The sequence below is a fragment of the Pristis pectinata genome, chromosome 10, assembly GCF_009764475.1.
Source record: "Pristis pectinata isolate sPriPec2 chromosome 10, sPriPec2.1.pri, whole genome shotgun sequence".
NCBI classification, from domain to species: Eukaryota; Metazoa; Chordata; class Chondrichthyes; order Rhinopristiformes; family Pristidae; genus Pristis; species Pristis pectinata.
In genome coordinates, this window is record NC_067414.1 from 12,590,140 (window position 1) to 12,615,580 (window position 25,441).

Sequence of the window (25,441 nt, forward strand, 5' to 3'; positions counted from 1 at the left end):
TATAGTTGCAATAAAATCTGGAGGTTCTGGATGCAAGTTCCACCCTTGAAATTTGAACATGTAATCTGGGCTGACAAATCAGTACAGAACAGAGGGAAGGATGCACTGTCAGAAGTACTAGTTTTCTAATGAGTTGCTAAACTCAGACCATGCCTTCCTTTTGGGTTGAAGGAGGAAGACCCCATGACACTATACAAAGAGCAATCAGCTCTCATTTGTGAGCTGGTTAACATTTATCCCTCAATCGAAAAAATCTAAACAGATTTCCTAGTTATTTACCTCATTATTGTTTGAAAGCCATTGATTAAAACAAATTATAACACCTTGTTTTAGGAGTAATTAAAAGTTTCAAAATTAAATTTTTATAAAAAAATTCCTTTCACTTTAGGAAACCTTAAAGCATTTTACAACCAATGAAGTACCTCAAATGACATACTGTTGTAGGCAATTTACACAGAGCTGCTCCCAAAAACAACGTAACAATGATCAACTAATTTGTTGTTTTTTTTGAGTATTAGTTGACCAGTACAGCATGGAGAATATTCCTGCTTTTTTCTGAAATAATACTATTGGATCTTTGATGTACACCTGAGTATGCCACCAAGCTTCTGACTTGGAGGACAGTTGCTCCCATCTGAGCCAGTACATAACCTACAAAAGTGGATGACCAAAGGTTTCAACCCATCACCCCACTGATGGAAGAGGGAAGTTTTAGTTATCACTGTTTGCTGTGAAATGTTTCACTTAGCTTCAAAGAACCTATCATCACCACCTCAAATAGTCAGTCTCAACACAAGTTTGTCATTAGTAAATTTTACGAATGAATTGACTGGGGAAAAATTTTTAATCTAAAAATCTCAGTTGTAAATTGCTTGACAATTCAGTTCACAATCTTTGATCATGCTTGAAAAAGCAGGATATATTCAAGTAAAATTGAGTTAAAAATTATGCTTCAAATATTTTAAGATACATTTACATGGCTTACATTTTATAAAAAGTTCAATATAAATAACATGCAAAACAAAATGTTCTATCGGTTGATAAAATTCCAAGTAATAGAGCGTTCGGGTCCTGACAATGATTTTAAAGCAAAAAAACTGCTGTCATAGGGTGACTAGATTGGTACTGTAGTTTAAAGGTACTGATATTTACTCCAAAATCATTGCATATAATAAGTCTGAATAACCCCATGTAAATGCGGCATTGGAACACCAGCAGGAAACACCTTCAACTGTAGGAGTATGCAAGGCAACAGGCAATAGAAACGGTCCTTCAGAGTAGAATGTACTTGAGAGTAAAGTTATGTTGTCTTCCTGAAACCTTTCAAAATCGGATAGATGTTTTCAAATGCTTCATAGATTTCCGCACGAACCTTAGCACCTTCAAAATACAAATTGCACGTCAATTAACAAACTTGGGGGTGGATTGATGCATTAGAAAGACAAGGGATTTTGCTTTTTAAACAAAAAATAAACAGTACAGAAGGAACACAACAGCTGAAGCAAAGCTACATAAAGAAGAAATTAATAATGTCGATAAGCATAGGTAGAATAAGAGACAGTTTATTTGGAGCTTGGTCCAGATGGCTTGAAGGCCTTTTTTTTTAAATTTAATTTTCAGTAAGATTATGCTGATCTGTTACGTCAGAGCCACTTTCCTGTAGTAACATTTTAAAAGATGTTTCTCAGGTAAGGACTTGTGTTTCTAGAGCAGCAGAGGAGAGGAGCCAGCAGCATTTTAAAAGTTGTTTTTCAGGTATAAAAGGGAAACAGGCTCTCAGGGAGAAGCCATTTTTAGGAGTGGCCATGTTTGAGCTGTAAGTGCTGTGGTTGAGTACAGTGTTGAGGCTTTGGTTTGAGAGGCTTCGGTGAGGGGAGGCTGAGCAGCAGAACAGAAAGGTTTTCCTTAGAATTACTCTCCCTATTAAAGTAGCTAGGGTGGCAGTTAGTGGCATGCTCCTCCTGCATGATGAGAGGGATCAGGGATACTTTCAGTGTCCCTGGTGACTTCACCTGTAGGAAGTGCGCCTAGCTGCAGCTCCTGGCTGACTGTATTAAGGAACTGAAGTTGGATGTACTTAGGATCATCCAGGATGGTGAGACCATCATAGATAAGAGTTTCAGCGAGATGATCACACCTAAGGTGCAGGCAGCAGATAGTTGGGTGACCATCAGAAAAGGTAAAGCGAACAGGCAGGCAGTGCAGGATTCCCCTGTGGACATTCCTCTCAGCAGCAAGCGTACCCTCTTTGGATACTGCTGGGGGGGGGAATGGCCCATCAGTGGCAGCAGCAGCCGCCAGTGGCACTGTGGCCGGCTCTGAGGGTCAGTGGGGAAGAGTGAAGTCAGGCAGAGCAATAGCGATAGGAGACTTGAGAGTTAGGGGGACAGACAGGAGGTTCTGTGGCCTTAAAAGAGATGCCAGGATGGTCACAAGATCACAAGACAAGGGTGCAGAAGTAGGCCATTTGGCCCATCGAATCTGCTCCAAAGAAAAGGGAAAAAGAGAAAGAAATGAGAAATGGGGGAAGAAGTCTGCTCCATGAGCTAAAGGAGAAACAAAAACACTATTCCTTTCTAGCCCCAATTTCTGGCCTTATCCCCATATCCCTTGATACCTTGACTAATTAGATATCTATCTCCTCCTTATACGCCTCCAATGATCGGGCCTCCACTGCAGTACGTGGCAAAGAATTCCATAAATTCACTACCCTCTGGCTAAAGAAATCTCTCCTCATCTCTGTTTTAAACCTGTACCCTCTAATTCTAAGATTGTGCCCTCTGGTCCTGGACTCACGCACCAGGGGAAACAGCTTGGCCACATCTACTCTGTCTAGTCCTTTCAACATTTTAAATGTTTCTATGAGGTCCCCTCCCATTCTTCTGTACTCCGGTGAGTACAGTCCAAGAGCTGACAAATGCTCATCATATGTAAGCCCTTTCATTCTAGGAATCATCCTCGTAAATCTCCTCTGAATCCTCTCCAACATCAGCACATCCTTCCTAAGATATGGGGCCCAAAACTGTACACAGGTGTGTTGCCTCCCAGGTGCCAGGGTCGAGGATGTCTCAGAGCAGCTGCAGATCATTCTCAAGGGGGAGGATGAGCAGCCAGAGGTCGTGGTGCACGTTGGCACCAATGCCTTAGGTGGAAAGGAGGGAAGAGATCCTATGTAGTGAGTATAGGGGTTAGGAAAGGAGGCTGAAAAGCAGGACCTCGAAGGTAGTAATTTCTGGATTATTCCCAATACCACTTGCTAGTCAGGGCAAGAATAGAAAGATAGAACAGATGAATGCGCGGCTAAAGAACTGGTGCAGGGGACAGGGCTTCATGTTTTTGGATCATTGGAACCTCTTCTGGGGCAGGGGCGACCTGTACAAGAGGGAGAGGTTGAACCTTAACTGGAGGGGAACCAAAGCACAAGGTCAGAAAGTGGAGGGATTGAGAGGAAGGTAGATGTCATGATCAGTAATCTTGTAAGGAAGAACAGGCAGGAGCAAGAGAACAGATAGGATGGGACAGACAGGTTAAAGTGTGCTTACTTTATTGCTAGGAGTATTAGGGAAACAATGTTCTAAGATGTGTATATTCATCAAGGCAAAGGAAGAAGTAGATCTGGAATATTTTAAATTCTGAAAATAGTTCAAAGGGATAAGAGTTCAAGCTAGTTAACCATAAAATTTAGACTGAATATCAGGAATTTCTTTACATGGAGTAGATACCTAGGAAAAAAAATAGGCAAGAAAATCAAGATCCAGATGCTAAAATAAGGGGCAACTATAATCACGATAAACAGCCAAATTAAACAAAGAATTGATGCAACTTACCTGTCAATACAACTTTTCCTGACACAAATATTAGTAATACAATTCTTGGCTTGATCATACGGTAGATTAATCCAGGAAACAGCTCTGGTTCATAACTGCAAAAATGAAATTAAAAAAGTTTGATATTTGACTTTTTGAACCTACTGCATTATATAACTGGCCAAAAAATGAGCATAATATATATGCTTGATTTTTGTTCTAATTGTAACCTGCATTATGTTGGTGCAGTGGTTCCATTACTAGACCTAGACCATCCAGAGGCCTGGACTAACAACCCAGAGACCAGAGTTCAAATCCCACCAGGGCAGATGTGGAATTTAAATGAAGTTAATAACATAGAATTTGCAACAAGTATTACAAAAACTACCAGATTGTCATTAAAACCCATCTGGTTCCCCAATGTCCGACAGGGGATAAAAGCTGCCATCCTTACCTGGCTTGGCATACATGTGACACTAGACCCACTCCATGTGGTTGACCCTTAGATAACCTCTGAAATGGCCTAGCAAGCCACTCAGTTCAAGGCCACTTAATCATACCCGTTCTAAAGCAATGAAAGAGTAAAAAGAGAGACCACCTATGCATTGAATTTTGATTCATTTTGTATTGGTAGCCCAGCTGACCTTGCAAAATCTACCTCCTAAGTATCTGGAGACAGGACTTAAATTGAGAGGCTATCCCACAGACTATTCAAATTTTGGTACTTCACAGTATTCTCTGTGCACTGAATAACTTGACAGTCAATCATTGTGTGGGACTGAGATCACATGTAGGCCAGATCTGGCAAGGATAGCAGTTCTTTAAAAGAACATAAATGAAGCAAAACAAAGCTTTAAGTATTGCCTTTGGATTACATGTTAAACCTGTACCCCTTTTCCCAATTATCATTACCTGCTGAACTGCTGATGAGTGAGCACCAGCCCTTCTAGTCGAATAGGAAATTTCACGTCACAGCTGCCTACCATATTCTGAATTTTAAAATCCAGAAACTTGGCTGGAAATCCCAACTTCTGTACAACTCTGGCATATTTCCTTGCAGCCAATCTTGACTGTTCTTCACTGGAACAAAAGACACGGATGAACACTATTCAAGCAACTGATAGATATCCACACTAATAAATCATAGGTGCTGTCCAAGATGCTGAACACTTCCAGCACTTTTTGGTTTTAATCGCTAATCACTAAATTTAAATTACTAAATATTGAAGTGCTGAGCCAGCAATAATACACAACATAGTTTCTTGTTTTCTAAATCAGAAGTAATGCTCTTAAAAGTTGGGAACAAATGATTTTTCATGCAGTACTTTGAAAATTCCTAATTTAAAATGAAAATATAATTTAATTCATGTAATCCACATAATACTTCAGACAAACTCTGGTGACATGTAATTCTCAGGCCATTTACAACTCCAAACATTCACGAAGTTATCAGAATAGAAAACAGATTAGAGCAAGTGACTATTAAAGCCAAGTGAATTGTGAATTTAAAAACATAGTAGAATGGAAGAGTACTATGGGCTAAATGGCCCTTTGGGATGCTGACATTTTATGATTCTACACAACCATGCACTAATTTAGCATCTACAATTGTACTTGTGTCAAATCCTTTACAGTTGATTCCATATTAAATTTGCCATAACTTACATAACAAATAATTTATATTAGAAAATGCATTCAATAATTTAGTAAATTGAATTACCCAATTTGCTAACTTGCTGTCACAATGATCACTTTGAAAATGACAAAATCAATTTTCTCTATACAAAACAGTCATTTGTGTGTCAATGCCTTTAAGTCTGTCAGTCAATTGGGGAATAAGGAATTTTCTCAGTAATATTACAGCCTTATATTACAACATTCATTTTACCTCACATGTGCATAAGTCATTTTGATACAGTCATGAAATCACATTGTACTTGACCCACGACACCTATGTTAATGAATCAAAAGGCTCTCAAATTTGTACCACTTCTCTGCTCTTTCCTCATTTGGATTTTTCTCTTTTAAGCATTTATCCAATTCCCTTTTGAAAGTTACTGGTGAATTTATTCCAAGCACCCTTTCATCCAAACGCTCACCTTCTCTCTCTTACCAATTATTTTAAAACAGAGTCCTCTGCTGTAGAAATTGTTTCACCTCATACAAAAATGTAATTGAGAGCCTTTATTAAATTTTCCCATAACCCTTTCTCAAACTAAAACAATCCCAATTTCCATAGTCTCTCCACATCACCAAGTCTCTCTGAATTTATTTATTCTACATTTTAACAGAAGATTCTACACTAAATTACCTATTCAAAACAGCATTAAGACTGCTTCTTTCCAGTGAATACTTTAATTTCAGATCATTGAGGAATGTGTACTAAACCCACTGGGTAAACTACTTAAATATAGTTAAAGACCACACAATATTAATGTTCCCTGACAATTGCAGTATTTAATAAGTAGGATAAAGAACAACTTGAAAGCTCCAGAAAGATTCACAAGGAGATTATTTTTGCATATCAATATCTTCAAAACTGGTTAATAAAAGTATTATCAAAAGTATGGTTAAAATCAATGTCCATACCTCTTTGCGCCAGTACACACCATTTTCCCAGAGCTGAAAATAAGTGCAGTTGTACGAGGTTCCCGAATTCTCATGATGACTGCAGCAAAACGCTAAAAAAGATTTAAGTATGTTACATTTATGCCAATACTGTAAATTTCCTATATAGTCCATTATAACTGAGAATCTCAGGATTTAGCAACACTGTGTTAGACAGACCTAGGAAGAGATATAGGATAAAGAAAGTGTTCAGGAAAGCTTTACTTTGCTGCCTTATTGAGCACCTGATATCAAAACTGGGCTACTTTAAGTGCAAATAGTTCCACTTACAATACTCCTCATCTTCAAATGTATAATTTATTTTACAAAATATCATTTGTGGGGGTGGGTGTGCTTTATTGAGGAGTATATAGCAGCAAGATTTTGTTTGCCAGAACTTTATATTCTGCAGATATCAAGCTCTCCTCAAAAAATGTGCTTGATTTTTGCAAGCTGAAACAAACATATGTTAACTTGCCTCATAGAATCATAGGGAAATACACCATGGAAGAAAGCCCTTTGATCCATTGAGTCCATAACGGCCATTAAGCATCCATTTTTCCACTAATCCTATCGAAACCCATTTTTATATTCTCCACATTTCCCTTTGACTATCTGCCCCATTACACTCCATAACACTCATCTACACATTAGGGGTAATTTACAGTGGCCAATTAACCTATCAACACACATTTTCAGGATGTAGGAGGAAACCAGAGCACCCAGAAGGAAACCCACAGTTACAGGAAGAATGTGCAAATGCACACAGCACCAGAAGTCAGAATCAAACCCACGTGGCTGGAGCTCTGCTAGTTGTGCCACTGAGCCACCTTTATATTAAATGTGAAGAATAAAATACAGGTCTAGAACTTTTGGAGTGGAAGGGGAGAGAAGTCAAAACAGTTACTCTCTGTCTCTCATTCTCATTGCATGACCACCTACTCATGCACATTGACAGACCATGCTAATATTAAAATGTACACATAATACTAAGAAATACTTAAACAGAACATGGATTTCTCTCAACTGCAATATTTTAAACAAAATCCTGCGGCTCAGTAAAATAACTTAAGGGGATAAAATCATTATCAACCCACAGAAAGTAGTATTTGGTTCAATAAAAAGGCATAACACTCACCTTTGGATTATATTCAGCATTTCTTGCTCGAAGAGCTATTGTCTTCAGATCCAGTTTGCAACCCAGATTGACAGTGGACACAATATTTCTAGACACAAAAAGTATTTAATATTCTTTATAGAAGTCACTACATTTTAATAACATTGCAGCCCTTTGAAAATTTCAAATATTTTTTATTACAATACCAATACTTAAAATTTAACATTATTCTAAGGAAATAAGCTTAAAGGAAGACCAGTTGTAGACACACATCAAAATCACCCAACCATTCATTGAAGTTAACAATTCCAGTTATTTTAACATTTTGCATTTATATTACACCTTCAATAAAAACATCCCAAAGTTCCTCTCAGATGCAATATCAGACAGAATTTGACACCAAGGCACATATTGAGATTAAAAATGGCAACCACTTTGAGTTAACCAAAGTTTGGGTTTAAGGAATATTTCACAGGAGAGACAGGCGAGATGGACAGTCATTGTGGCCATAATGGTGGAGCTTAGAAATCAAGGCTGAGAAGAGACTAGAATTGACGGGAGAGAGAGATCTCATTTTTATGGGACTGGAGGGGACTACAGAGATAAGGAGGGGTCAGACCATGATGGTACTTGAACCCAAGGAGAAACATTTAAGGGGCATTGCTGTACTATAGGTCAGAAACAAAAGGGATGAATTCATGATTACTATTTTATTGATGTCATCTACAAGGAAATATGTAATGTAGTCAACAAAGGATCGAAGTAAAGTGGGAGGGTGATTAATTTTTATGTTCCACATAAACTTATAATTAGTGGCTGTACACATGATGCACATAAAATAAATTGTATAAATGACAACAATCCTCCTGAAAATGTTAATTGCTGCATACTTGAGACCTCTTTCTCATATCGAGGTTAGCTCCTTGGCATATATTTGCAGCATGTTTTAAGATCTCAGGATGTCCCAAAGCATTAGAGTCAGCAAAGTACTTTTAAAGTGTAGTCACTGTAGCATATATAGTTGACATAAGCTAAAGGTGCTGGTAATATACTTCCAAGTCAAATTTATATCAAATTTTGTGGAGTACTGTCTTCCCCCAGCTGTACTAGAACTGAATTTCATATATTGAAAATCATAGTTTGAAGTATAACACAGTAAGGAAACACAATTGAACCTTACACCTGTTATTAACACCACTGAAGATATTGTCTGGATTAACACACAAAGCTGGTGTTATGCAATTTTTGCATTTCCTTCAAACCAGTGCCAAACCATCTACTGTTATGCTGTGAAGAGTGCCTTCTTGCACCTCTGGAATGCTGTCTGCCTAAGTTCTAGTTAAAATATAAAAAGTTGCTCTGTATTTTTAATTTACTATTCCCAATGCTTTTTTCTCATTATAATTCACCGGAAAAGATAGTTAAGATGGGAAAGGTAAAAGGCAAAAGGAAACTGGAAACACTAATCTCCAACCCAAACTTGCAAAACAAAAATCAGTTTCCTGAAAGTCAAAAAATGAGCAACTGCCCTACAAAAAGAGGCAAAATTACTATTCTTTATTCCTCCATGCACAAACTAATGATGCAATCAAAATATAATGCATGATAATCAAGGCTTGCCACCCTCACTGGAGTTGAAGCTGAGGTCTTTTACTTGCAGTCTTGTATGTCTACAGGTCAGCCTTAGACAAATTCTGTATCCAGTCCTGTGTCTCTGTTCAACATGAGTGAGAAGAAAATGAAGAAAAATGCAGATATTGGAAATTTGACACAAAAACAGAAAATGCTGGAAATACTTTGCAGGTCAGGCAACAACTGTGGAAAGAGAAACAGTTAACATTTCATATCCAAGACTAGTTCTCACGAACGGCCTTGGAACTGAAACGTTAACTGTGAGTGGGAAGGAAGGCTGGGAAGTTGGATGGGAAATAGTCACAGAATCCCAGTATTTTTCAGCCTTGATGCTACCCATCAGAAAGGTATTCATAACTCATGTAGGGTCACAAGCCAGAGTCAAGAATCACTGCTTTAGACTGAGCAGCAGAGTGGCACAATTAGTAGAAATGCTGCCTCGCAGCTCCAGTGACAAGATTCAATCCCGATCTCCAACACTAACTGTGTGGAGCTTGCAAGTTCTCCCCATGACCGCATGGGTTTTGCCTGGGTCCTGCCACATTCCAAAGACTTGTTGGTTCGTAGGTTAATTGGTCTCTGCAAACTGCCTCCAGGTGAACGGTTGAATCCAGGAAGAATTTTTGGGAATGTAGGGAGAATTAAATGGTATTAGTGCAAATGGGTGCTTGGAGCAGACTGGGCCAAAGGGGCCTGCTTCCATGCTGTATGACTCCATGACTGTTCACCATCTTACCCTTTATTGTATATGATCTCATCTCATTTGTTCTCCTCAAATCCATTATCTCACACTCAAGATGGAATTCTATTTGCCTTTTCTCCCCCCTTCACTTGACTCATCCACAGCTATCTCCATACAGTACTAAACTTTCTTCCTCGCTAACTATACACCCAATTTTTGTAATATCTGCAAGCTTTATTAATGATGTCAGCTATATTTAAAATTAATGCATTGATATACATGTCAAAAAACAAGAGATCTGCAGAACCCTAATGCAAACTATTATGCCAGGCCATTATTACTGTTTCCTGGAAGTAAGTCAATTTTGAATCCAGTTTGACACTCTTGCATTTGGAATTTTACTTTCCTTACTAATCTGTCATAAAGAACCTCATCAATAGCTTTGCCGATATTCTGTACTCTGCATCAAATTCATTATACTTGATTAAATTTTTCGAACCTTTAACATGTTAGACATAACATTATTAATATGATAATTTATTTTCTTAATAATGATTAACATATCCATCTGATCTGATTTTGATTAATCAGTGCTTTTCTAAATGATAATTTAAACTATTCCATAATTTTTTTCAATAATTTGTCCAACACCGTTGTTAAGCAACTTTGCTTATCCCATTCTCTTTATAACACAATGCCACCTTAACAAAAGTCTAGTTATCCGATATCACACATGCAGGCAAGGGAATGGAAAATGTTTATCAAAGCCTCAGCCTTTTTTGTCCCTTGATTCTCTCAGCCTGAGTTGCAACTCATGGAGGCCTGGCAGTGATATATTTTTAAAGTGTCACAAACCAGCAACAAAAGAAACACACTGAGCATGATTCAGTTAAAAACTATTTTATTAATCACTACTTATGATAATACGTAAAATAAAAGTAAAAAAAATGTTATGTTAGAATTCAAAAATGTTAAACCTCGAACGTTAACCCCAAAACTAAACTCTTCGTGTGTGTGTGTGACAAAGTCCAAAACTCCCAGTTCCGGAATGGTTCTTAAAGTTCAGTTCTGCAAGCCATAAGGTGAAACATGAGCAAGGGCTTCTTCAACAACCACCGTTGTCTGAAGATAAGATGTAGATGTAGAAAAACAGAGAGAGTACATACGAAATCCAAATGTTCCATGATGGACCCCAAACGACACTCCAGTGTTTACTCGGTAGTGACTTCCTCATCCCAAAAAGCATCCGAACCGTGGTCGTCCACACACAAATACCTGTTTCCTTCTACAGGTCAGCAACAAAGTGAACTCCACCGGATTACTTCCAACTTCCATACATGGATTTCTATGGCAAACACAGTTATTGTTTCTCATCCATCGATAGAGAAAACAAGCAGGCTGGTGTCTCTCTCCCTTCTCTCTCTCTCTCTCTCCTTCTTCTGACTTCTCCAACAACGTCATTACATCCTTTATCTTCTATTGACGTAAGCACGCCCCACACACATACACACACACACACACTCTCTATCTTAAAGGGACTTTCACTGAGTCCGTAACAAAAGGTGCTAAACCCCATAATATTTCCTTTCACACTGTGCTCACCTCATACAATATTTTTACACTCTTCCCCATTACACCCTTGTTTCCTGAAGGCAGATGCAAAGCAATGATGAAGGACCAGTCCCATTTCTTCCATCTCCAAAGGCATATTGTCTTTTTCGTCTGACAGATCCTACTCTTTCCTTAGTTACCTTAGCACAATTTGCTCTTTAATATCCACGGAGCTCTGAACTTGGAAGTCCTAATCTGTTTCTTTGCAAGCGGGTTTACTTAGAACACTCATTAATCTTCCATTAATTATCTCTAACTGCTCCAAAACAAATTTAACTTCTAGTAACTGTCCCAGTCCAATTTTGCTAAAACATAGCTGAGCCTGGCAAAGATAGCCTTTCCACAGCATTCCCTTTTGTTCCGCCAGCCACACATTCATCTGCACTTTCCTCCTAGTTCTCTACTCATTGACAGCATGAATAACCTAGAGATTACTAACTTAGGGATCCAGTTTGTACTTACTTCCCTGGCTTTCCAAAATCTGGATCTCATCCCTTTTTCTCCCTATGTCAATAGTACTGATAATGGATCATGATCTCTGGCTGCTGCACATGGAAACGGTTAAATTGATAAAGCATCAAGTTGCTGAAACTGCAACCATCTGATTTGGTCGCCAAATTTAGTTTTGATCAGCATATTTACCATTACCTTCATGGGGCACAGTACTGGACAGTTTTTAAGAAATATAGGTGCATTCCTTTCAATATGCTGAACCAAACATCTTCCCAGTTGATTCTTTACTCTTCCTTTCATTGTGCTCCAAAGCTCAGGAGTTACACATGAATCCTTCTGCCAAAACCATTAATTTGTCAAAAGATTCAAGAAATTTGGATTGTATGGATAGGGGCTTAAAGTTACTCCATCTGTACTCAGCTAAATCTGGCAGTGTGCTCCCCTTTAAATGTTTTGAGACCATCTAAAGTCACACTTAACTCATGAAATGAGCAGATTCACATCTTCAGATGGGTCAACATACCCACGATGTTTAACACTCTGAAACTATTACATTCTCTCTCTTCCTCCTCCCTCCCCCCCACCCCCAGTGGGTGGCAGGAGAATTAGAGTGAGTTGGTGGTCACTTGAGAAGGTACAGTTACAGGGAAATAAGAGAATTAGGAATGCTCCAAGCCTGCATAGATTTGATGGGCCACCTACAACGTTACAAAAAAAAAGAAAATGCATTGCACTGGTTGGAAGGGACAATACTCAGGTTCCCCAGACATATGCAAATGTGAAGAACTTGTTTCATGCCAACACTCAATCTTGAAATCAGGCATTCACCACATCTTCCCAATTATTGGAGATTAGTTTTTTTGAATAGTCTAATAGGAACACAGCACTTCAAAGGACTTCAATAAGGGTTTTTCTTTTGTTGCAAGACTCCTTCTCAAATAGATTATTTAATCAAACACCCTCAACTAAATAATGCTATGCAATAGTCGTAATACAGAAGTGCGGCTTGGAAAGAATATTTTAAAATGCTTTTAAATGTACCCTTTTGAATGTAAATGTTATGAATTTGGTGCTTTATTTCTCCAAAACCAAAATTTCAGTCGATCTTATGAGCAAAGAGCATCAGAATATTAGTAATACAACATCTTAACACAAACATACCTGGCCTCAATTTCCAGTCAGAAGATATTGACAAGAAGTTAACTGAATAAAAAAAGATACTTCCCTCTAATAGGGTTTAAATCAGTAATGGACATTGGAAAAGTTTTAATATTTTTTAACAAAACACAATTCTCTTTTTTTTGCCTATGCATCTCCTAACTGTAGGCTGAAAACCAGACAGCAATAACTTGTAGACTACCTCACAGACCCTCAAGTCATATACTAGCAACCTAGATTACAGGGAGCTTTTCCACCAGCAGTGAACTGTATTCCATCTGAAATCCTTAGTGCTTTGGCAATATTCATTAATTATCAAAGGCTTTAGAGCAAATTCAGAATTCCCAATCCTGACCATAAGCTCCAAGTTACCCAATTTGAGCATGGTAATATTTTGCCATTCCTTGGCCTAACATAGGTACCATGGGCTTTAAGGGAGCATGATTGCTGCTCATTATTGCCTTCCCAAGAGAATTAGAGTTGAGCAATGCATTCCAAAACTTCAATATGTGAATTAAGAAAGAAGCTTGTTAATAATTTAAATCAGAAGGAGCAAGAAAATCTTTCTATATTGAGATTATTTTTTCCTAATTTATTCTTTTTCAGGATCTGGGCATCACTATTATCCATCCCAAGTAACATTCCTAATAATATCCCTACCAAGTACATGGAGAAAGAACCTTGTAACTAAAATTGCTAAATAGATATATTTGTAAGAAGATAGATTTTTTTGCAACTAAACAACTAGAACCCTCAACATGGAAGTAGCAGCATATGGGTAATAATAATTTGACCAAATTGTGTTTATCTTTTTTGTGTTAGAACATAGAACACTATAGCACAGTACAGGCCCTTGGGCCCACAATATTGTGCCGACATTTTATCCTGCTCCAAGATCTATTTAACCCTTCCCTCCCACATAGCCCCCTCATTTCTCTATCATTCATGTGTCTATTTAAGAGTCTCTTAAATGTCCCTAAATGTATCTGCCACACAACCTCTGCAGGCAGTGTGTTCCACGCACCCACCACTCTGTGTAAAAAACCTACCCCTGACATCCCCCTTATACCTTCCTCCAAACACCTTAAAATTACGTCCCCTCGTGTTAGCCATTGTCGCACTGGGAAAAAGTCTCTGACTGTCCACTCGATCTATGCCTCTTATCATCTTGTACAACTCTATCAAGTCACCTCTCATTCTCCTTCTCTCCAAAGAGAAAAGCCCTAGCTCGCTCAACCTATCATCAGAAGACATGCTCTCCAATCCAGGCAACGTCCTGGTCATGTGATTGCATAGATCAGAAAACTTCATCAAAACACACGTACCCAAGTAAGACTTTAATTCTGAGTACATGTTATGTTAACATGGGTAAATAGAAGGAATGAAATTGAGGAAAAGATTAATATTAAATTTATAGGAAATTAAGTTAAAACCCCTGAATTACAAAAATGGACTATAACATTCTGTTGTCACATTCTTGCAAACTGGCACAGGCTACTGCTGTAACAAATGACCAAATCCAAGTAAAAAAAAACTGAATTTCAGCATTAGTAGGGAAACACAGGGCCTTGGTTAATAAAACAGTGCACATAAATACAGGAAAAAAGGATAGACTCAAAAAGTACCAAGAAGAGGGATTTTAATCCATGAGAAAAAAAGAACTGGAAAAGGCCAGTCAGAAATGCTAATGCCTTAGTTGAAGAGGTGCATTTAATTTGACAATAATCAAAACTTCCCTCCAACATAAACACGACGTGCGCGTATGTTAACCAATGCAGTTTGAAGTGAATTGTGATCCAACTTTAGTACAAGTATTGTAGAGGCTGGCATCAAACTGTTTCACTTGTACAAAGTGCAATCTCCTGAAATTCATCACACTCCTTTTCATCATTAAGGATTTCGATCTCTGCACTTCAGCTTTCAATATAACTTCGTTTTAACTGAGGCTTTGAGGATAAAAATCATTGTACTTCACCAATAAATTGTTCTGAATTAACAAAAAAAATGATTTCTTGTACTTCCTAAACCTTCCCATTTTATCACTCCACAGGATAACCATTGCAATTAGCTTAAAATGTCTTAAAAATACTTGTCCATGTCTTACCTTTTAAGAAGACTAACAAAATGCAATCGAAGCCGCAACTACAACTCTTGAACAGTAATTTTCACAGAAAAAAAATTGATGCAAGGATCCTTGGGCATCATCATAAAAAACGTGACCCTGATTTTGGCCACTATTCCCAATACTTAGTTTTAGTCACTACTTATTCAAAGGCCAAAAAATCTATGTGTTAAAAAAAAGGTGCAAAAATCTTTTCCTTTCTATTTAAAATAATGGAAATTGTCTTTAATAAGTGGTGTCCAGGAAGTTAATCCTGATGAGATGTGCATTCTCTATGGTTCCTTATAGCAGAATCTCACACCACAAAAGGTCATTCAGTCCAATATTCCTTTTGAAACAACCATCCAAATAGTTCCACTCACCTAATTCCCCCCTCCCCACCAAATCCTACAATATTTGTTCTAAGAATAAATCAAATTCCCTATTGCAAGTTACTATTAAATGTGTTCCACCATAAAATAAAACTTAAATGAACCCGACAAGTTTTGCAAAACTACAAGTATTTTCTTATATAAATATATAGGAGCAATATCCATGATAGAGTGTATAAAAGCCATCACTGTCACAAATACAAATCAGCACTGAAATTTCAGGTCGGGGTGAACGAGTGTTTAATTTATAATTTCTGAGATTTACACCAAGCAGTTATGGCTGTTCCATATGCATCAATCTACAATAGGTCAGAGTAATCACAGAACAGTATATTCAGCACATATTAGTGCTACAAGGGCATTAGTGAGATCACAGCACTGAAGTTAGAGTCCTCTTCAAAATCTGATTAAAGTACTTCCATTACACTGGGTAGAGAAATTTTATCCAATGCATTACAGTTCTTACGCTCTATCTGGGACTGTTTACTATTAACAACTAGATCAGTAGTTGTAAAAATATTGTCTGCCAAAACCTTACACCTTCAAATCCTTACACAAAAAAGGCTAAGAAATGTACTTACTGTAGCTGTGGTACAATTCCTGAACTCTCAGAAGCAGGAGTAGCTGGAGTTATGGGCGTCATGGGAGTCATTGGTGAGGCATAATGAGATGTGATGCCCGGTAAATTAGTTGTGGTCATTGTCTGTGAATGAAAGAGCTGTGGCGGTTGATTGGAAGTAACTTGTGTTGCTAGTTGAGATGTTGTGGACTGCTGTGCTGCTTGTTGTTGCTGTCTTTGCTGCTCTTCCAAGAGAGATATGCTATTGGAGCTTTGGACAGGCTGTGGAGTCAAGCCAGTGCCATATGGCATCATTGGACTAAATATGGTGTTTCCTGGTGTCATGATACCCTAGGTGTGGGAAGATAAATGGAAATTAAACTTATATTGCACAGTTTCCAAATATTACAATTGCAACTTGTATTTGCTTCTCTACCTCAACCACCCACTCTACAACCCTACAAGATCTTTTCCTTCCTATAATCTCACTGCCCAGATCATCATTGTTCCACCACAGGTAACTGATCCGAACAGCTGCCCTGGTGTTCCCTTCCTAACACACACTGCCTCTCCCCTTGTAAGGCTCATCTGAAATACAATCTCTTTGACCATGCTTTTGGACAAAATATTGCCTTCTGTAATTCAAATGACATAAGTGCATGTTGTCGCTGTAACTGCACGCTATGTAGAAGCTAAAATATGGATTATTAGAGAACTGTTTGACAAATTGCACAGAAAGCAATGCTCTCTTGAAGCAATTCCTTAAACAATGCCAACAAGGATATGCATTATTTTTATTTACTGCAGACCACAGACATTTATAGGCTATGACCAACTGAGAAGACAAAAGAGGGTGCAGAAGCTGGAACCTAGAACAAAAACAGAATGCTAGAAGAACTCAACAGATCAAGCAGCATTTGTGGAAGCAAAAGGTACAAGAAGCTGGTAGCTGACACATGGAATTTACAACCCAATGGTATGAATATTGAATTTTCCAATTTCAGGTAACCCACACACCTGGTTTGCTTCTCCTACACACACTCACCTGTCCACATAGTTTTCTTCTTCCTTTGTTCATCCCTCCCCCACCTGGATCCATCTTCTCTTCACCCCCTCCCCATCTGGTTCCACCTATCACCAACTAGCCTCTGTCTTCCCTATCCAATGTATTGTTAAATACCGGCAATCTTTCCTGTTCCCTCTCCGTCCTGATGCAGGATGTAGACCAGAAACGGCAACTTACACCTTTTGTATCCACAGATGCTGCCTGACCCACTGAGTTCTTCCAGTGTTCTGTTTTTGACCAATTGAGAAATCAGAATATGATACGATTATTTTTTCTTCAGCAACTCTCCTAGTCTCTTGAATGTGCAAACCCTTTGCTGATCTAAAGTGGACATACAACAAGCCATCCTCCACTAACTTGTCTCATGACCATTGACAGGAAATACCCTCTGATCATTGATTGGCATAATATGGAGTTCTGCTTTCAAACCCTCCTAACGTAACCATAGCTACTAATCTAATTTTCAGAATTCCTCAAAACATTTGTAAAATTCACAAAACCTCATTGAATAAAGAGGAATGAATTCAGCTCAATATCCTAAATGAAAACAGACAGAATTATGGAGTTTAATCTTCAAAGCATCGATAAAATACAAAAAAAATCAATGTAAAGTAAACAGAATCCACAGGAAATAACAAAAGACCATTCAGCCAGAGTTTGCTCCACCATCCAAATGGATCATGGTTAGGCAATATATGTACTCCATTCAGCCACCTTGCCTCCCATATCTTAAACATCAATCTCAAATCTATAAGTCTGATTGCAACCAAGTATAACTTGCTCCTTTGATCTAGTTAAGTAGTTGGAAGATGGAGTTCTACTATAGGAATACTCAAGAAGCACCAACTCTTGTTAATTCTATGCTGCAAAACCACCAAAATTTTGAATAAAAATTCAGGTGTTCAACTTCCAGTACAGATTATTTTCCATGTCTTTTCTGTATATTATTTACACAAGTTCCCATGGTTGCACCATTTTGTTTCACTATGACAGTTTATGGATAGTCTCTACATTACAATTTTCAATCCTAATGCAGATTATTTTAATCCCAAAAGAGGAACAAGGTATTTTAGACCATTGAATATGTCCTACCATTCAATAAGATTGTGGGCAATTTAAATCCAAATAACTACTTTCCTGCATCTCTTATTAATGGTGGTTAACAAAATTTATCAATTTAAATATTAAAATTAATTTGCTGAGCATCAATTACCATTTGTAGAACTATTCCAAATTTATACAACCTTCATCATATAGAAGTGTTCCTTCACTTCAGTCTTGAAAGGCCTGACTAATTTTTTTTGGACCATGTCTTCTAAACCCAGTTACTCAACCAGGAATAGTTATTCTCTATCCACCCAATCAGTTTCCCTTCATATCTTGAAAACTAATCAAATTGCACACACCCCACTCCCAAGTCTTGTACATTCCAGTAAATATAGTCTTATTTTGTGAATCTTACTTTGTAATTTATATCGTGTGGCCAGGTATCATTTCTGTAAATGGGGATGCAGAGATCTGTACGTGCAAGTGCACGATTCACAAAAAACATATGTGCTAGGGTGAATAATTAGGAAAGCCAACAAAATGTTGCAGAATTATTGCTTGGGGAAATGAACCCAAGTAGGGAATATATGCTCCTGTTACATAGGGCATTGGCGACATCACATCCAAAGTTCTCTGTATGGTACTGGTCTCTTAATTTAAGCAATAGTATAAATGCATCGGAAGCAGATAGAGGGTGTTTACGAGACTAAAACCTGGTGAAGGCAGAATATTTTGCATGGAAAGATTGGACAGGCTATGCTTTTATTCACTGGAGTTTAGAAGAGTGAAAGGGGACTTGACTGAGACACCAGATCTTTATGGGTCTTGACTGAGTGGATGTAAAAAGGATGCTTCTTGAGACACACTAGAATTATGGACCACTGTTTAAAAATAAGGGGTTTAAGATAGATAAGACAGCCTTTTCTCTCTCAGAAGGACATGAGTCTTTGGAACTCTATTCCACAAAAGGCAGAAGCAGAGTCCTTGAATGTTTTTGAGAGGGTGAATGAGAGTAGATGAGTGAGGAGTTGAGGTTACAATCAGATTAACTATGATCTTATTGAGTGGCAGGGCAGGTGTACACGATACAGTCTCCCCAAAGCCAATATATTCTTCCTATGGTGTGCTGCCCTTATCTGCCTATATATAGATATACATCTATATGGTATTGTATATATCATAATATAGATATTACAAGTATATAGAACCAGGGCTTTGTCCAGTTGTTGAATGACTTCTACCCCAGTGCACTCCAGTCTTCTACATGTAAAGGCCAACATTTCAGACTGATTATTTTCTGTACCTTCTGTGGCATTTTAAAGGTATGTGTACTTGGATCCAAAGTTACTTTAGACCTAAAGAATTTTGAGCTTCTATTTAGAAAGAAGTTCTTAGGGCTTCTGCAATGTTCTCACCAACTTGCAGTCCTGGGTTTTTGTATCCTTTACTGCATTGTGTTAGTCATTACTGTTATTTGGTTTGTTAATTTTAGGCCTGACTCACAACATTAACAATGATTGTTTATTAAAAAGAACTTCCACAACAAGAATCCATTAAGAAAAAACTAAAACAAATTGCTAAAATCTCACCCAAAAGCACAATACTATAAATGCTACAAACAAAAAAAACAAACACACTCAGCAGGTTATGCCACATCTGTCAAGTGAAATCAAGTCACTCTCTCTTCCCCCCATTTCTTCCAACCCATTGTCCCTCAGGTTAGGGACTCAGGGTATTTAATTAGAAACTCCCAACCAGAATGATGAATTTGGATAAGTGTGTTTTCCCACAGGGAATCTGCAACATGTAATGCTTTGTCATAGCATGGTAGGAAAAAGCAAGATTCATTTCTGTACTATTTTAGCAAAAAAAATTGACCAAACAAGTCCTCTATACTATAGATTTGAGATGCCTATTAGATCCAAAGTTACATTGTGGCCTAATGGGAGCTTTGCCACGAGAAAGCTAAATGAATCAAAGACCTTATCTATCTACCTAAAATATTACTACTTGTGTCCAAAACCAAATCAACAAATGAATTTATCATGCTATAATTACTGGCACTATGAATGGTATTATTAATTTATCCAAATATCTACAGTAAATAGAAGGTTCAGAATCTATTATTGCAACTTAAAAATTCAAAATAAATATAAATATATTTCCCTCAGTACTGCACCGGACCGTCACTTCAGATTTTTGTGCTCAAGTTTCTGTAGACTCAGGCGAAAGAGTGCTACCAAATACCAAATCCCCACAGCCTCCGGTGACCCTGTGATCTGACTCAAAGGCCGATGTCAGAACATCCTTCAAGAGGGTGAACCCTAGCAAGGCATCAGGCCCTGACAAGTGTACCTGACCTGGTACTGAAATGTGTGCCGACCAACAGTCTGGACTCTTCAAGGACATCTTCAGCCTCTCACTGCTGCAGTCTGAGGTTGCCAGCTGCTTTAAAGGGCAGCAATCATACGGGTGCCCAAGAAGAGCACAGTAAGCTACCTCAATGACTATCGCCTGGTAGCACTCACATCTACCATAACGAAGTGCTTTGAGAGGTTGGTTATGGATATTAACTCCATGAGCAAGGACCTGGACCTGGACCTGCTGCAATTCACCTACTGCCACAACAGGTCTACAGCAGATGCAATCTCACTGGCTCTTCACTCTGCTTTGGCGCACCTAGACAACCACAATTACAGCTCAGCATTCAATACCATCATCCCCCCGTATTAATCAACGAGCTTCTCAACATGGGCCTCTGTACCTCCCTCTGCAATTGGATCCTTGACTTCCTTATCAGGAGAACACAGTCAGTACAGATTGGTAATAACATAATCTCCTCACTGACAATCAACACAGGTATACCTCAAGGATGCATGATTAGCCCACTGCTCTAGTCTCTCTACACTCATGACTGTGTGGCCGAGCACAGCTTAAACGCCATCTATAAATTTGCCAATGACAGAATCGTTGTCAGTAAAATCTCAGATGGCAATGAAGTGGTGTACCACAGTGAGATGGATCAGCTGGTTGAATGGTGTCACAACAACAACCATGCACTCAACATCAGCAAGACCAAAGAATTGACTGTGGACTTCAGGAAGGAGAAGATGGGAGAACACACACTAGTCCTCGTTGAAGGGTCACCAGTGGAAATGGTGAGCAGCTTTAAGTTCCTGGATGTCAACATCTTGGAGGATCTATCCTGAGCCCATGAAGAAGGCATGCCAGCAGCTCTACTTCATTAGGAGTTTAGGAAGATTTGGTATGTCATCAAAGACTCTTACAAATTTTTATAGATGTACAGTGGAGATTATTCTGACTGGTTGCATCACAGCCTGGTGTGGAGGCTCCAATGCACAGGATTGCAAGAGACTGCAGTGGAGCCTCCATACCAGTTCCATCATGGGCACAATCCTCCCCACCATCGAGGATGTCTTCAAGAAGCGGTGGCTCAAGGCAGCAGCATCCATCACTAAGAACCCCCACCATCCAGGACATGCCCTCTTCTCATTACTGATTTATTCTCACTCTGATTTATTCTCACTCTGATTTATTAAATATACTAACTCTCTCCTGCTCATTACTGGCAGTAGCTTCAATCGCATTGCTAAAACCACTTCTAGTTTTCTACATATCTTTCCACCTTCAAAATAAGTATCTCACTATAAACTTCGTATTGCAAGAAAGATGACAGAGGAATGCAAATTACAGCGAACTTACTTGTGGTGATGATAATCCCTGTGCATAGGGGGGCAGGCCGTTGTTAGACTGATCCATGGCTGAGACGTGTGTCTGACACTCCAGGAGAGGTTGATCCACTTTTCTTCTTCACCTCAAAAACAGGATCCAATAATTCCAATGTAGCTTCAGATGTACCTCATATTCAAAATACTCACAATTCAACTGCTGCAAAAGAGAACACCAAGAAAGCACAACGTAGTGAATGGTGAAGAGTAGGAAATGAGAATATGTGAGAAAACGCAAGATGGGGGGGCAGATGGGGGGGGGGGAGGGGAGGAGAGGGGGGGGGAGGGGAGGAGAGGGGGGGGAGGGGAGGAGGGGGGGGAGGGGAGGAGGGGGGGGGAGGGGAGGAGAGGGGGGGGAGGGGAGGTGGAGAGGGGTGGAGGGGAGGTGGAGGGGTGGAGGGGAGGTGGAGGGGAGGGAGAGGGGTGGAGGGGAGGGAGGGATGAGGAGGGAGGGGGTGGAGGGGAGGGAAGGGGATGAGGAGGGAGAGGGGTGGAGGGGAGGAGAGGGGGGGGAGGGGAGGAGAGGGGGTGGAGGGGAGGAGAGGGGGTGGAGGGGAGGAGGAGGGGGGGAGGGGAGGAGAGGGGGGGAGGGGAGGAGAGGGGGGGAGGGGAGGAGAGGGGGGGGAGGGGAGGAGAGGGGGTGGAGGGGAGGAGAGGGGGGGGAGGGGAGGGGGGGAGGGGAGGGGGGGGAGGGGAGGGGGGGGAGGGGAGGGGGGGGGAGGAGAGGGGGGGAGGAGAGGGGGGGGAGGAGAGGGGGGGGAGGAGAGGGGGGGGAGGAGAGGGGGGGGAGGGGAGGGGGGGGAGGGGAGGAGAGGGGGGGAGGGGAGGAGAGGGGGGGAGGGGAGGAGAGGGGGGGAGGGGAGGGAGAGGGGGGGAGGGGAGGGGAGGGGGGGAGGGGAGGGGGAGGGGGGGAGGGGAGGGGGAGGGGGGAAGGGATGAGAGGGGGAGAGGGGGAAGGGATGAGAGGGGGAAGGGATGAGAGGGGGAAGAGGGTGTGGGGGAAGGGATGAGAGGGGGAAGGGATGAGAGGGGGAAGGGATGAGAGGGGGGAGGGGAGGAGAGGGGGAGGGGAGGAGGGGGGGCAGGGATGAGAGGGGGAGGGGGGGAGGGGAGGGGAGGGGGGAGGGGAGGGGGGAGGGGAGGGGGGAGGGGAGGGGGGAGGGGAGGGGGGAGGGGAGGGGAGGGGGGGAGGGGGGGAGGGGAGGGGGGAGGGGAGGGGGGGAGGGGGGGAGGGGAGGGGGGAGGGGGGGAGGGGAGGGGGAGGGGGGGAGGGGGAGGGGAGGGGGAGGGGGGGAGGGGGAGGGGAGGGGGAGGGGGGGAGGGGGGGAGGGGGGAGGGGGGGAGGGGGGAGGGGGAGGGGGGGAGGGGGGAGGGGGGGAGGGGGGAGGGGGAGGAGGGGGAGGGGGGGAGGGGGAGGAGGGGGAGGGGGAGGAGGGGGAGGGGGAGGAGGGGGAGGGGGAGGAGGGGGAGGGGGAGGAGGGGGAGGGGGAGGAGGGGGAGGGGGAGGAGGGGGAGGGGAGGGGTGGAGGGGAGGGGGGGAGGGGGGGAGGGGAGGGGTGGAGGGGGGAGAGGGGGAGAGGGGGAGAGGGGGAGAGAGGGAGGGGGAGGGGGGAGAGGGAGGGGGGAGAGGGGGGAGAGGGGGGAGAGGGAGGGGGGGAGAGGGGGGAGAGGGGGGAGAGGGGGAGAGGGGGGAGGGAGAGGGGAGAGGGGGGAGGGGGGAGAGGGGGGGAGGGAGAGGGGGAGGGGGAGGGAGGGGGAGGGGGGAGAGGGGGAGGGGAGGGGGGAGGGGGGGAGGGAGGGAGGGAGGGGGAGAGGGGGAGGGGGGAGGGGGGAGAGGGGGAGGGGGGGAGAGGGGGAGGGGGGGAGGGGGGAGGGGGGAGAGGGGGAGGGGGGGAGAGGGGGAGGGGGGGAGAGGGGGAGGGGGGAGAGGGGGAGGGGGGAGGGGGGGAGGGGGGAGGGGGGGAGGGGGGGGAGAGGGGGAGGGGGGAGGGGGGGAGGGGGGGGGAGGGGGGAGGGGGGGAGGGGGGAGGGGGGAGGGAGAGGGGGGGAGGGAGAGGGGGGGAGGGGGGAGGGGGAGAGGGGGGGAGGGGGGAGGGGGGGAGGGAGGGGAGGGGGGGAGGGAGGGGAGGGGGGGAGGGAGAGGGGGGTGGGGGAGGGAGAGGGGGGGTGGGGGGGAGGGAGAGGGGGGGAGGGGGGAGGGGGAGGGGGGAGGGGGGGAGGGGGAGGGGGGGTGGGGGAGGGGGAGGGGGGGAGGGAGGGAGAGAGGGTGGGGGAGGGAGGGAGAGAGGGGTGGGGGAGGGAGGGAGAGAGGGGGTGGGGGAAGGGGGAGGGGGAGGGAGAGAGGGGGTGGGGGAAGGGGGAGGGGGAGGGAGAGAGGGGGTGGGGGAGGGAGGGAGAGGGGGTGGGGGGGAGGGGTGGGGGAGGGAGGGAGAGGGGGTGGGGGGGAGGGGTGGGGGAGGGAGGGAGAGGGGGTGGGGGGGAGGGGAGGGGGTGGGGGGAGGGAGAGGGAGGGGGAGGGAGAGGGAGGGGAGAGGGAGGGGGGAGGGAGGGGGGAGGGAGGGAGAGGGGGTGGGGGGGAGGGGTGGGGGTTGGGGGGAGGGAGGGAGAGGGGGGTGGGGGGGAGGGAGGGAGAGGGGGTGGGGGGGAGGGAGGGAGAGGGGTGGGGGAGGGGGAGGGAGGGAGAGGGGGGGTGGGGGAGGGGGTTGGGGGAGGGGGTTGGGGGGAAGGGAGGGGGGGGAGGAAGAGTAGACAACTCCTGGTCCGTGACCGGTTCCATTCCCCTCAGCCGGCTCCCGCGGCCCGGCTGACTGTTTAATCAGCCCACTCCCGTCCCGTGTTGCCGCAGAGGCCAGGACGGGCCCGATCGGGGAACGCAGCAGGTGCGGGGTCCCAGGTCCAGATCTGCTGCTGAGGGGAAGGGAGGGGGAGCCGGGCCGAGCACGGCCGCCCCGAAGCCACTCACCGGTGCGGCGGCCCGGCGCCCCCCTGGCCGGCGACCCCGACACTAACCGCGCATTCCCGCTGGCGCGCCATCCGTTCCCGGCGGCCACCGCGAGGCGCGGCCGGACGCCAGCCTCTGGCGCATGCGCGCGGCTGGGCGGGCAGAGGCTTCCGACGGAGCCCCGCTCCTTTCCCTGCCGGCTCCGGGCTCCGTCTGAGGCGGGCCTGGGGGCTGAGGAGATTTCCACTCGGTTCTGCAGCGCTGAGGATACAGGTGGGGCAGGAAACGGAGTACGTGAGGAGGGGCTAAGGTTCTGGGAGGTGGTCAATGTGATGGTCCGCTGAGCCTTCCACCATGTCTGCTGGGCTTTGAAGTGCTCGGGAATCATACTCCACTGGTTCTTAATGCAGTCATCCCCAGTGCTCAGTCTCCCCTGTGAGCAGTCATGGGGCCCAAGGATTACCAAGAGCTGATGGCTTACATTTTTTTTTAAGGAGGCAACATTTTTTGAATCTTTTCC

General features: G+C 43.2%; 2 protein-coding genes across 5 annotated transcripts in view; one reads left to right on the forward strand and one right to left on the reverse strand.

Annotated features, from left to right (window-relative positions):
• epm2a (EPM2A glucan phosphatase, laforin) overlaps nt 1-25,441 on the forward strand; it is a 53,279-nt gene that overhangs the window by 27,694 nt on the left and 144 nt on the right. For 2 of the 3 annotated variants that reach the window (XR_007956985.1, XR_007956984.1), the window contains one exon: nt 16,926-17,050. The gene's annotated coding sequence lies outside the window, so the exon portion shown is untranslated. Of the gene's footprint in view, nt 1-16,925; nt 18,729-25,441 lie in introns of those variants that run through there. The other variant, XR_007956982.1, reaches the window with a different exon arrangement.
• tbp (TATA box binding protein) lies at nt 10-25,095 on the reverse strand. 2 transcript variants are annotated; one of them, XM_052024547.1, is made up of 8 exons: nt 24,990-25,095; nt 21,955-22,140; nt 16,141-16,469; nt 7,552-7,639; nt 6,396-6,487; nt 4,719-4,886; nt 3,828-3,922; nt 10-1,380 (listed from the first exon to the last, which is right to left on the reverse strand). In XM_052024547.1, the coding sequence occupies exons 2-8, from the start codon at nt 22,009-22,011 to the stop codon at nt 1,301-1,303; spliced, it is 909 nt and encodes a 302-aa protein (XP_051880507.1). In that variant the 5' UTR covers nt 22,012-22,140; nt 24,990-25,095; the 3' UTR covers nt 10-1,300. The 2 variants fall into 2 exon arrangements, with proteins under 2 accessions (XP_051880507.1, XP_051880506.1); XM_052024546.1 differs by having other exon boundaries at nt 24,943-25,093.

What these genes read in the sequence shown, in the direction of transcription:
- tbp (XM_052024547.1), bottom strand. Translation starts at nt 22,011, where the DNA reads ATGGATCAGTCTAACAACGGCCTGCCCCCCTATGCACAGGGATTATCA. An exon ending in AGGGATTATCATCACCACAA is followed by an intron (nt 16,470 to 21,954) that starts GTAAGTTCGCTG and finishes TCCCACACCTAG; the next exon opens with GGTATCATGACACCAGGAAA. An exon ending in GTGTGTACTGGCGCAAAGAG is followed by an intron (nt 4,887 to 6,395) that starts GTATGGACATTG and finishes CTTTTGTTCCAG; the next exon opens with TGAAGAACAGTCAAGATTGG.